The sequence below is a fragment of the Pelophylax lessonae genome (assembly GCF_965119305.1).
Source record: "Pelophylax lessonae genome assembly, chromosome: 11".
Taxonomy (NCBI): Eukaryota; Metazoa; Chordata; class Amphibia; order Anura; family Ranidae; genus Pelophylax; species Pelophylax lessonae.
In genome coordinates this window covers 48,636,900-48,650,921 of record NC_138778.1, presented here as the reverse complement: position 1 = coordinate 48,650,921, position 14,022 = coordinate 48,636,900, and the positions used below count along the sequence as shown (strand labels likewise).

The 14,022-nt window shown below is 48.9% G+C and overlaps 1 protein-coding gene across 1 annotated transcript in view; it reads right to left on the bottom strand.

The window, feature by feature from the left end:
- Positions 1-14,022, bottom strand: part of SNTA1 (syntrophin alpha 1) — a 101,944-nt gene that overhangs the window by 37,780 nt on the left and 50,142 nt on the right. The window contains exon 2 of the mRNA XM_082271841.1: positions 7,072-7,257. Within this exon, the coding sequence (XP_082127967.1) occupies positions 7,072-7,257 (186 nt within the window). The remainder of the gene's footprint in view (positions 1-7,071; positions 7,258-14,022) is intronic.

The window sequence follows — 14,022 nt, the reverse complement described above, 5'->3', positions numbered from 1 at the left end:
TCCCACCCTACTCTGGGCCCATACAGCCTACCTGACAGGGCGTCCACCCTACTCTGAGCTTCATACAGCCAATCCGACAGAGCTCCCTCCCCACTCTGGGCCTCATACAGCCTACTTGACAAAGCTCCCACCCCACTCCGGGCCCTATACAGCCTACCTGACAGAGCTCCCTCTCCACTCAAAGACCCATACAACCTACCCGACAAAGCTCCCACGCCAGGCCAGGCCCAATACAGTGTACCTGACTGAGCTCCCACCCCACTCCGGGCCCTATACAGCCTACCTGACAGAGCTTCCACCCCACACAGCCTTCCTGACAGTGCACCCACCCTACTCTGATAGGGTGTCAACCATATAAACACCAAATATAAGAACCATATGTAAAAACCATATATAAAAAGCTGGCTGTATAATAAAGATGTACACAATGTGAATGTTACCTAAAACATTATGGTACTATACCACTACCGATAGATATAAAAGTTACCTAAAACATTATCATGGTGAGCAATATTAGTAACAATAAAAATAATCACTAGCAATAAAAATACAAGCTTCTAAAAATCTTCTAATAAAGGAGAAAAGTGCAATAGTGCAGAAAAGTCTCTTGTATTAGGTGACTGTATTGTGTTCCCTCGCCGATCACCACTGGTGCTCAAATGGTAAGAAGGCTCACTTACCAGATGGAGTGGATTCCTGATGGCATACGCCAACAAGGAATCAAATGGGCTTGATCTTAGTGCCTCCCGGCTCCTAATTTCAGCTAGGGTATGGTTACTCTCACAGGTGGGTGGCGGACACAAGACTCCTCTCCCCCGGATACTTGATGGCTCAGAATGTGGAAATAGAAACAGAAGGACTTCTCCTCGTGCAGAGTGTAAAAACTCCTTTATTTTATCCACACAAAATAATTAAAACCACTGCAAGTTCCTTAAAAACATTGTTTATATCTATCGTTATTGGTATAGTACCATAATGTTTTAGGTAACATTCACATTGTGTACACCTTTATTATACAGCCGGCTTTTTATATATAGTTTTTACATATGGTTCTTATATTTGGTGTTTATATGGTTGACACCCTATGAGTGGTATAGCGCAGTTTTTTAAACCTACAATATTTGCCATAACTATTTATAGTTATGCAACGTGCAGCTTACCACAAAAATACATACACCAGAGGCGCGAAGTTATTTCTTATCACACCCTACTCTGAGCCTCATACACAGCCTGTCTGACAGAGCTCCCTCCCGACTCTGGGCCTCATACAGCCTACTTGACAAAGCTCCCTCCCTACTCCAGGCCCCATACAACCTACCTGACAGAGCTTCTTCCCAACTCCAGGCCAGAGGCGGCTCTAGGCTTTGTGAGGCCTTAGGCAGAATTTAGACATGAGGCCCCACTCACCCCCTTCGCAGAGGTTAACCTCTTTACCACTAGCCACTGTGCTGCTACTGCGGCACAGTGGCTCGTTATCGTCTAGCGACGTAGACGCTAGACTCCTCCCCCTGTAGGCGGCGCTCGCGCGCCGCCAGAGGCGCGCTCCCGCTGTTTTCATTCACAGCGGGAGTCGGGCCAGGGGAGGAGCGGCGGCGATCGCCGCTGCTCTGCCCCAATCGTCGGGGAATCGAGTCTGGAGATCCACCCGCTTGTGTAAACAAAGCGGGCGGATCTCCTAAGTGACAGGCAGGGTCAGATTGCAGGGTTCAGCATAGCTGAACATCTGATCTGTCCCTGTGTCACTCAGTCACCTCCCCCCACACACGTTAGTAAGCACCAGGCATACATTAACCCCTCCCTCTCCAATAAAATTAACCCCTTCCCTGCCAGTGTCATTTTTACAGTAACAGTGCATATGTATAGCACTGATTACTGCAGTAATGTCACTGGTACCCCCAAAAGTGTCAAAAATTGCAGTCAAGGGTCCGATCTGTCCGCCGCAATGTCGCAGTCCCGCAAAAAACTGGCCATTACTCGTTAAAAAAAAAAACACCAAAAATGACAGAAATCTTTCCCTTAGTTAGTAAACGCAATAACTTTTACGCAAACCAATCAAAATACGCTTATTGTGATTTTTTTTACCAAACATAGGTAGCAGAAAACAAATTGGCCAAAAATTAAAAAAAAAATTGTTTTTTACATCTTTTTTGGGGGGAATTTCATATAAAAAAATGTTAAAAATATTGTTATTTTTTCAAAATTGTTGCTTTTTTTTTGTTTATAGCGCAAAAAGTAAAAATCACACAGGTGATCAAATACCACCAAAAGAAAGCTCTGTTTGTGGGGAAAAAAAGGACGTAAATTTCGTTTGGGTACGGTGTCGCACGACCACGCAATTGTCAGTTAAAGTCGCACAGCGCCGAATCGCAAAAAGTGGCCCAGACGTAAGACAGCAAAATGCTCCGGTGGTAAAGTGGTTAAGGAAGAACCCCAAGGCCGAGCATCTAATTACTGCTGCTTGTGTGGGTGAGATGTGTACTGTGGAAATCACATGGGATGAATAGGAGAGGGATAGGACTGGGAACCATGGGGTAGGGGAGAAAGAGGAGGGGGTAAAAGGGGAGAGTGGGTAAATGATTAGGGATGGGTAGAGGAGAACTGGAGTGAAACTGAGGGATCCTGGACTGTATAGTAATAAAAAACAAAAAAAGAAGGATTTGTGCTTGCATGAGGGGGAAAGACAGAGGGACAGACAGACGGACAGAGGGACAGACAGACGGACAGAGGGACAGACAGACAGACAGAGGAACAGACAGACAGACAGGGGGACGGACAGACAGACAGGGGGACAGACAGACAGACAGGGGGACAGACGGGCAGACAGAGGGACATACAGACAGAGGGGCAGACAGGGGGACATACGAGGACAGACAGACAGGGGGACGGACAGATGGGGGGACAGATGGACGGACAGATGGGGGGACAGATGGACGGACAGACAGGGGGACAGATGGACGGACAGACAGGGGGACAGATGGACGGACAGACAGGGGGACAGATAGATGGATGGACAGACAGGGGGACAGACAGACGGACGGACACACAGGGGGACAGATGGACGGACAGACAGGGGGACAGATGGACGGACACACAGGGGGACAGACGGACAGACAGACAGGGGGACAGATGGATGGACAGACGGGGACAGACAGGGGGACAGATGGATGGACAGACAGGGGGACAGATGGATGGACAGACAGGGGGACAGATGGACGGACACACAGGGGGACAGATGGACGGACACACAGGGGGACAGATGGATGGACACACAGGGGGACAGATGGACGGACACACAGGGGGACAGATGGACGGACACACAGGGGGACAGATGGACGGACACACAGGGGGACAGATGGACGGACACACAGGGGGACAGATGGACGGACACACAGGGGGACAGATGGACGGACACACAGGGGGACAGATGGACGGACACACAGGGGGACAGATGGACGGACACACAGGGGGACAGATGGACGGACACACAGGGGGACAGATGGACGGACACACAGGGGGACAGATGGACGGACACACAGGGGGACAGACGGACGGACAGACGGGGGACAGACGGATGGACAGACGGGGGACAGACAGGGGGACAGATGCATGGACAGACGGGGGACAGACAGGGGGACAGATGGACGGACAGACAGGGGGACAGATGGACGGACAGACAGGGGGACAGATGGACGGACAGACAGGGGGACAGATGGACGGACAGACAGGGGGACAGATGGACGGACAGACAGGGGGACAGATGGACGGACAGACAGGGGGACAGATGGACGGACAGACAGGGGGACAGATGGACGGACAGACAGGGGGACAGATGGACGGACACACAGGGGGACAGATGGAAGGACACACAGGGGGACAGATGGAAGGACACACAGGGGGACAGATGGAAGGACACACAGGGGGACAGATGGAAGGACACACAGGGGGACAGATGGAAGGACACACAGGGGGACAGATGGAAGGACACACAGGGGGACCGATGGACGGACACACAGGGGGACCGATGGACGGACACACAGGGGGACCGATGGGCGGACACACAGGGGGACAGACGGACGGACAGACAGGGGGACAGACGGACGGACAGACAGGGGGACAGACGGACGGACAGACAGGGGGACAGACGGACGGACGGACAGACAGGGGGACAGATGGATGGACAGACAGGAGGACAGATGGATGGACAGACGGGGGACAGACAGGGGGACAGATGTATGGACAGACAGGGGACAGACAGGGGGACAGATGGATGGACAGACGGGGGACAGACAGGGGGACAGATGGATGGACACACAGGGGGACAGATGGATGGACACACAGGGGGACAGATGGATGGACACACAGGGGGACAGATGGATGGACACACAGGGGGACAGATGGATGGACACACAGGGGGACAGATGGATGGACACACAGGGGGACAGATGGACGGACACACAGGGGGACAGATGGACGGACACACAGGGGAACAGATGGATGGATAGACAGGGGGACAGATGACTGGACAGACAGGGGGACAGATGGATGGACAGACAGGGGGACAGATGGACAGACAGGGGGACAGACAGAAAAGAAAGAAAGGAGGGGAGGGAGAAAGAAAGGAATGGAAAGAGATGGAGGAAGGGTGCCCCTTAGATCAGAGTACTCACTGGAGTGGAAGGGATGGATGGAGGGAGGGATCAGGATTCAGGCACCATCTTTCCTCTTCTTGTTCCTGGTCTGCAAATTCTTCCCGCCCATACCTCATCTGCTGAGATGAAAACTGTCGGGGAGTGTGGGCGGGGCAAGCACAGGTGGAGAGGTCGGGAGGAGGAGCAGAAGCAGCTCTCTCTCCTCCCCCGTCTGTGGTCTGTGAGGGAGAAGTTTCAGCGCTGCGGCTCCAGTATTTGGCTGTGATCAGGAGATGTCAGTGAGCTCCCATTCCGCGGTGAGCTGCTCCTGATCACAGCCCTGATTTCGTAGCAGATTCTCCTGCTTACAGACTGGCCAGGACTGTACTGATGGCAAGGAGATCCCTGCTGCCAGCCTCAGAGGCGGCTCTGTAACTCAGCATATTAGGCGGCCGCGAGGCCCCTGTGAGTGCGAGGCCTTCGGCGACCGCCTAATTTGCCTAATTAGAGAGCCGCCTCTGCTCCAGGCCCCTATACAGCCTACATAACAGAGCTTCCTCCCCACTTTGGGCCCCATACAGCTTCCTGACAGAGTTCCCTCCCCATTCTGGACCCTATACAGCCAACCTGGCAGAGCTCCCTCCCTACTCTAAGCCCCATACAGCCTACCTGACAGAGCTTCCTCCCCACTCCGGGTACATATACAGCCTACTGACAGAGCTTCCTCCCCACTCCGGGTACATATACAGCCTACTGACAGAGCTCCCTCCCCACTCTGGGACTTATACAGCCTACCTTGCAGAGCTCCCACCCCACTACAGGCCCCATACAACTTACCTGACAGAGCTCCCCCCCCCCCCCACTCTGGGTCTCATACAGCCTACCTAAGAGAGCTCCCACCCCACTCCAGGCCCCATACAGCCTACCTGACAGAGCTTCTACCCCAGGCCAGGCCCTGTACAGCCTACCTGACAGAGCTCCCACCCTACTCTGAGCTCCATACAGACTACCTGACAGAGCTCCCACCCTACCTGACAGAGCTCCCACCCTACTCTGAGCTCCATACAGACTACCTGACAGAGCTCCCACCCTACCTGAAAGAGCTCCCACCCTACTCTGAGCTCCATACAGACTACCTGACAGAGCTCCCTCCCCATCCTGGGCCCCATACAGTCTACCTGGCAGAGCTTCCTCCCCACTTTAGGCCCCATACAGCCAACCTAGCAGAGTTCCCTCCCTACTCTGGGCCCCGTACAGCCTACCTGACAGAGCACAACAACCCCCAATGTCTCCCAATACATTTGAACCCTCCTTCATGCCCCCTAATAAACTTTAAGCACCCTACTTCCCCATGTCTGTGGTCTCCTTATACAGTGCTGCTGCAAGCACATAGGCTGGGAACTATCTCAGCTAACTTTGGGCAAACAACCCAACGATACTTGTTTAGGGCCCACACCCAGAACCCAGGCCCGATGCATGGGAGATTTAAAAAAAAAAAAAAAAAAAAAAGACTTACCTATGCAGAATCATGTAAATGCTGCCTTTTGCGGTTTCCAGGAAAATCTTGACACCAGTGACTGTGCTGTGTCAGTCATAGAGGGAGTCAGAGATATGCTCGGGGGAACATGTAGCTATACCCTTCCAGCCTCTGCATCTGCATTCACCTCTGCAGGCTTCCATAACACAGCCTGGGGTGGATGCAGGTGCAATAACAAACACGGCCTGCACGCAGAACAGGTGTCAACACCTAAACAAAGCCATTGTAGTGCCGCCTACACCTCCTGGCTTTAACACCCATTAAAAGGTCAGTGGCAAGGGGTTAAGGTAAACTGAAGGAACTTTCTGATTTTAGCTAAGCTGCGGTATGTATGACCGTGTTAGTAACTGGCTGTCTAATTTCACTTGTTGCCTAGAATAGCTCTTCAATAGGGCAGACAGGGAAAGTGAAATGTCCAAGTATTCCGTAAAAGTCAGAACCTAGAACTCATATGACTTCAGTGAACGGGTTACTAAGACTGATTGCACCTTACATACGGGGGTTTTTTATAAAATAATCCTTTGACAATATTTACAGCCTGTACAGGCATTGCCAGCAGATTTAATCTTTGTTCTCCTTCTGCATTACTCTAGGCCGTACTGTCAGTTCATGTTCGAAGCCTCCCACATTCCACTCCCAGCATCCCTGGAATGTGCAAGTCCCTCTTAACAGCTGTGCGGGAATCATCAGAATTCCTGGCTATGGCCTAACGGTGGGGGAGAGAGAAGCTACAACCAAAACAGCCTACAGCAACAATTCTCTCAGTCCTATATCTGACTGTTGTCACCACCTTTCCATGTCATTCCAGTTCATAATCTCCTTATCACTTCTCCTCTATCACATTACCATTAGTCAGAATGCCTTGTCCTTGGCTTGTCCAGGCAAATGACCAAACATGGGCCTTACCTTCCAGCACCACCTCTTTGCCAGTCTTCTTCAGAGCTTGCACGGCGTCATCATGGGTGGCTTCGCTCAAGTCGGCTCCATTGACGGACAAGATGGCGTCACCCACATAAAGAGCACCTGTTAGGTCCGCCGCCAATCCCTTGAAAATCTTGGAGATGAGGATAGGCATCTTGTTTTCTCTTCCACCTGCAAAGACACCAACAAATACAAAGATTGTAGATTACGGTGCCAACGTAGCATATCTTAGAACAGGGGTGTCAACTTCATCGAGGGCCGCTTCAGCATTATGATTGCCCTCAGAGGCATGGGCGTCCGCAGGACTTTTTTTCAGGGGGGGGGCATCATTTTAAGGTCACCCATGCTCCTCCCCTTTTCAACAATGTCATGAAGGGGAGGGACATCATATACTTATTTTGAGTATTTGTTTTTAAAGGGCAAATGGCAGCATTTATTTTTAAAGCATTTGCTAACCTAAAAAGAAAAAAAAAAAAATGATCCTGCTCCCGACTTAAAGCATGTTATACAGCACAGTGCTTGTGCTGTGTAATTTGGCCCCTTCTATAACCTAAAATACCTGGCTGATCCTGCCTGGCTATGTCCTCCCCTTTGTAAACTGACCACGGTATACCATGGCTGCTGAGGCCTGGCACTGTGGTCAGTTTATGTGTCTCCATCATCCACAGCCCTCCTGTCTTTCTCTGTCCTCTCTCCCCCCTCCCTCCCTGCATGTCTGCTCCTGTGTCAGTGCCCTCCCCCCTCCCCTCCTGCTGCTTTAGTTTCATTTAAAGTTTCATATATTTTACCCAAAAAAAACCCAAAAAAAACACGTATTTGACACCTACAATGGCTAATACAAAAAATACTTTATTGTTAATTATAAACATAAAAAAAATATTAGTTCCAGTGTCAATAACCTGGTCTACCCCTTTCCCTCATTATCCACCTATATCCCCGCTCCAGACCTCACCACACAACCTATTCAAATACCCCTAACCCCCTTCTCCCTAAACCCCCCTCCCCCGGGTGGGATGATTGGAACACTCAGATGCTTTGTAAGTAAACCCCTAAGTGCCGGTTCACATTTCTGTGATGCGGGAAAGCTGCAAATATACAGCGTGTTCCCGCATCGCATCCGCACCCCTGGCAGTTCACACTTCCATATGCGATAAGCTGGGGGTGTCAATAAACGCTACGTTCACATGTGGGCGTATCGATCGTGGGCAGAATCACCGCGATTCTGCCCGCGATCCGGAAATCATTGCAAATCGCCGGACGCCTGTACATTGCCCGTGATTTGCAATAGCACCCCAAACGCTGTGCGATGTTGCCGCGATTTGCGCCTGCCGAATCGCGGTAACATTGTGCAAAAAAAAATCGCGGGACGCATGACGCCCCAAAGAAGCTCTTGTACCTTTTTTGGGTGTCATGCGTCCCACCATTTTTTTTGCACAATGTTACCGCGATTCGGCAGGCGCAAATCGCGGCAACATCGCACAGCGTTTGGGGTGCTATTGCAAATCACGGGCAATGCACAGGCGTCCGGCGATTTGCAATGATTTACGGATCGCGGGCAGAATCGCGGTGATTCTGCCCACGATCGATACGCCCACATGTGAACGTAACGTTTATTGACACCCCCAGCTTATCGCATATGGAAGTGTGAACTGCCAGGGGTGCGGATGCGATGCGGGAACACGCTGTATATTCGCAGCGTTCCCGCATCACAGAAATGTGAACCGGCACTTAGGGGTTTACTTACAAAGCATCTGAGTGTTCCAATCATCCCACCCGGGGGGAGGGGGGTTTAGGGAGAAGGGGGTTAGGGGTATTTGAATAGGTTGTGTGGTGAGGTCTGGAGCTGGGATATAGGTGGATAATGAGGGGTACACCAGGTTATTGACACTGGAACTAATATTTTTTTTATGTTTATAATTAACAATAAAGTATTTTTGTATTCGCCATTGTAGGTGTCAAATACGTGTTTTTCTTGGGTATTTTTTGGGTAAAATAGTATCTCTTGGAGACACTTCCTCAGCATCATTGGCTATTGGCATACACTTTATCTATAGCTATTCCCTGGTCAATTTGTAATTTTTGGCACTCCTACCCAGGTCGTGCAAATTTACCTCAACATGCCAAGTTCGACAGGTGGCACCATCTGTCAAACTTGACCACTGAAGTCGATAGGATCATGCCACAACCACAAACCAAACACTTAGTCTATGGCTTCTACATGATATTTAAATGGGAAATCCCCCATTGGCAGTTAAAAAATTCTGCAGTATCGTAACCTTAACACCTGGAAGCAGCTGCTCTACGGGCCTCTGAAAAACGATTTACTGCAGATCACATTTCAGGGGGTGGTAGAGACCACCGCCATGTAAATAATGCCCAAACTGCCCGTACACACAATCCTAAAATCGTGCGGAAAAATATCACTTTCGAAGCGATTGTTTGATTATCTGATCGTTCGTACACAGCTTTCGATAGCTGATCTCGACAGTTTATCCGATATTATCCAATGGTGCAAGCACAAACATTTTTCTCCTATGACTCCAGATCGTGCGATTTTCGTTTAATCAGTGCAGTTGCCTGAAAATAATACAATACAACACTTCAAAATTTTTATTCTGTTGTACGAGAATTTTGATAACTTTAGTAAAGCCTTTAGTTTCGATCTGAGATTAGCATGCAAAAACAAACAATCATTCATCCGATAAGCTCATCAAGGGTACGAGCCATAAAGCTGAACACAGAACTAAAGGGCAAAACTTTTTGCTTTCCATTTTGGATAGAATAGGGGAGGATTATGAGCCAGGCCAGATTTTTTCTCACTAATCCCTCCCCAATCTATCCAAAACGAAAAAAAAAAATAAAAAGTTTTGCCTTCAGTTATACTTGAACTTCAAACAGATATAAGATAAAAATGATTGTTGCTCTGTATTCATTAATACACAATCAACTGCAGTTTTTAAATGAGTGTAAATATCTGAATTTGACATGGTATCAGCCTCTGACAGTCCCCATACAACAGAGAGCGGACTGGGAGAGGGAGAAGCAGCAAAAGAACCAATCAGTTGTGCTGCAGTGCAAAGAGCATGCTGACATGAGAAGAGAGCAGAGTGACTGAAAGACGAGTTCATTAATGTGCTACTACTCCTTCCACTGTCCAGTCACAGGCTGGGGGTGAAGAGGAGGCCTGTAAGTGCTAGTTATGCTGCCCTCTACAGGAGTAGGATTATAATATCTACAAAATACATCAAGATCCACACACTATACATTAAGATCTTGTTGTATTTTGTAGATATTATAAATCCCCTGAAGAAGACCACGACTATATTGGGTCGAAACGCGTTGGTAGTACAAAGTTTTGAGTGGGACTACTGCATTGATTGAGTACACCTGCCTAACTTCATATCGTTGTTATGTTGGATGAATTAGGTTTTAAAATCTTGCAACCAGAGCTCATATTTTAACTGCTTGCCGCCCGCCGCACGACTATTTACGTCGGCGGTCAGCCCCTCACAGGCAAAGCGACATAGGTCTACGTCGCTAGCCTGTGAGGCTCTAGGGTGCGAGCGCGCGCTGCCGTAGGCGCGCTCCCATGCGTGTGCCCGGCGGACCCGATGTCCGCCAGGCACTCGCGATCTTCCGTTACACTGGAAGAAAGGCAGGCGGCTAATGTAAACACAGCCGCCTGTCATTCTTCCCTGTGTAAGAATGGAGATCAAACGGTTCTGCTATGTAGGACCGTTGATCATTGTTCTTACACCACTAACCACAGCCAATCACAGTTAGAATCACACCCCTAGGGACACACTTAACCCCTCCCTCTCCAATAAAGTTAACTCCTTGACTGCCAGTGTCATTTTTACAGTAACAGTGCATATGTATAGCACTGATTACTGCAGTAATGTCACTGGTAACCCCAAAAGTGTCAAAAATGTCAGTCAAGGGTCCGATCTGTCCGCCGCAATGTTGCAGTCCTGCAAAAAAAAAAAAAATCGCAGATCACTGCCATTACTCGTTAAAAAAAAAAAACAACAAAAATGACAAAAATCATTCCCTTAGTTAGTAAACGCAATAACTTTTGCGCAAACCAATCAAAATACGCTTTTACTACAATTACTACAATTTTTTTTACCAAACATAGGTAGCATAAAACAAATTGGCCTAAAATGTTAAAAAATTTTGATTTTTACATTTTTTGGGGGAATTTCATATAAAAAAAATGTGAGAAATATTGTTATTTTTACAAAATTGTCGCTCTTTTTTTGTTTATAGCGCATGATCAAAAAAATCGCACAGGTGATCAAATACCACCAAAGAAAGCTCTGTTTGTGGGAAAAAAAGGACGTCAAATTAGTTTAGGTACAGCGTCGCACGACCGCGCAATTGTCCGTTAAAGTAACGCAGTGCCAAATCGCAAAATAGGCCCTGGTCAGGAAGGGGGTAAAATCTTCCGGGGCTTAAGTGGTTAAAACCCTGTGAATTTTAATAATTGAATAATAAAAATATATTTTTTTTACAATTAATTTTGTTTGATAACTTACTTGCTGCTAAAAACTAGCCCAAATTTTCGGTTATCCAATTGGGGTGCGCAGCCTCTCCATTCGAAATGTGTTTTTCTAGATTTGCTGTGTAAATCTCAGGACTGGTGACAACTCTATAAATTTTTATTTTTGCCTCGGTGACAATGATCACCAGGACATACAGAGCGAGTGAATCTCCTTAGAAGGGACACAGACAGCAATAAAAAACTTGGCAGAAGGTCAAACCCTTCCCTACTCTATCCAAAGACTAAAAAAAGGTTTAGGCAGTGAGAAGCCTTCAACTCTACCCAGCACTATAAGCTAGATACTTAATGAAAGTAACACATACATTGTCCATATGTACCCTAAGTATCGCCCTCCACTCTATGCCACCTGGAGGATATATAGGAGGAAGGGACTGAGGCCTCGGTTCCAGTGGTGTATTTTGGTTTTGTGCTGCCCTAGGCAAGACTACAATTGGGCGCCCTCCCCATGTACATTTCCCCCACTCCTTTTTTAACGGATGTGTCTTCCTCCAAAATTGAAGGACTACAAGTCCCAACATGAACCCCTGAGATGGGGGTGAGGGAGAAAGAGAGAGGGGGGATGAGAAAGAGAGAGGGGGGATGAGAAAGAGAGAGGGGGATGAGAAAGAGAGAGGGGGGATGAGAGAGAGAGAGGGGGGATGAGAGAGAGAGAGGGGGGATGAGAGAGAGAGAGAGAGGGGGGATAGAGAGAGAGAGAGGGGGGAGAGAGAGAGAGAGAGAGAGGGGGGGGAGAGAGAGAGAGAGGGGGGGAGAGAGAGAGAGAGGGGGGGGAGAGAGAGAGAGAGAGAGAGAGGGGAGAGAGAGAGAGAGAGAGAGGGGGGAGAGAGAGAGAGAGAGAGGGGGAGAGAGAGAGAGAGAGGGGGGGGAGAGAGAGAGAGAGAGAGAGGGGGGAGAGAGAGAGAGAGGGGGGGGAGAGAGAGAGAGGGGGGGAGAGAGAGAGAGGGGGGGAGAGAGAGAGGGGGAGAGAGAGAGAGAGAGAGAGAGAGGGGGGAGAGAGAGGGGGGGAGAGAGAGGGGAGGGGGGAGGGGAGAGAGAGGGAGGGGAGAGGGAGGGGAGAGAGAGGGAGGGGAGAGAGAGAAGGGGGAGAGAGAGAGAGAGAGAGAGAGAGAGAGAGAGAAGGGGGAGAGAGAGAGAGAGAGAGAGAGAGAGAGAGAGAGAGAGAGAGAGAGAGAGAGAGAGAGAGAGAGGGGGGGGGGGGGAGAGAGAGAGAGAGGGGGGAGAGAGAGAGAGAGAGGGGGAGAGAGAGAGAGGGGGGAGAGAGAGAGAGGGAGAGAGAGAGAGGGGGAGAGAGAGGGGGAGAGAGAGAGAGAGAATTGAAGAGAGAGACAGGGGGGATGGGTGAGAGAGACAGGGGGGATGGGTGAGAGAGGGGGGATGAGCGAGAGAGAGAGAGAGAGAGAGAGAGAGAGAGAGAGAGGGGATGAGAGAGAGAGCGAGAGAGAATGGGGATGAGAGAGAGAGCTAGAGAGAGTGGGGATGAGAGAGGGGGATGAGAGAGGGAGATGAGAGTGAGAGAAAGAGAGGGGGATGATAGAGAGGGAGGTGAGAGGGAGGGGGAGAGAGAGAGGAGGGTTGAGAGAGTGAGAAAGGGGGGTGAGTCAGAGAGAGAGAGGGGGGTGAGAGAGGTGGTTCTAGCAACCAGTGGCCAATAGAGTCTCAGGTGGTGACTTTTTTGCTGCCCCCCCTGCAAAGTGCTGCCCTAGGCCTGGGCCTTGTTGGCCTAGGCCAAAATACAGCATTGCTCGGTTCACACAAGTGTGACTCCAAAGTCGCAAGATTGGAGTGTGACTTTGATGTGACTTTACACTCTCTGGTACTCAAGTCAAAAGAAAGTCGCATCAAAGTAGTGCAGGAACCTTTTCAAGGTCGCTGCGATTTGAAGTCACATAGGAAAAAAAGAGTGACCCCACTCCAGGATACAAGGAAAATACTTTATTCCGTAAAAATCATCCAACATCCAAAAAGAGGAGGAGAGCATGGTTAACGCGTTTCACTAATTTCTTCGCTTAACCAGTCCGGAAAGATTTGCCCCCCTTAATGAGCAGGCCATTTTTTTTGCGATTCGGCACTGCTTTACTTTAACGGAAAATTGCGTGCTCGTGCGGCACTGTACCAAAATAAATACTGTACGTCCTTTTTTCCCCACAAATAGAGATTTCTTTTGGTGGTATTTGATCACCTCTGCGATTTTTATTTTTTGCCCTATAAACAAAAAAAAGAGTAAAAATTCTGGGAAAAAAAAAAACAATATTTTTTCATATTCTGCTATATAACATTCCCAAAAAAAAAAAATAATAAAAATCCTGATTTTTCATCCTTTTAGGCCAATTTGTATTCTGCTACATATTTTTGATAAAAAAAAAAAAAAAAAA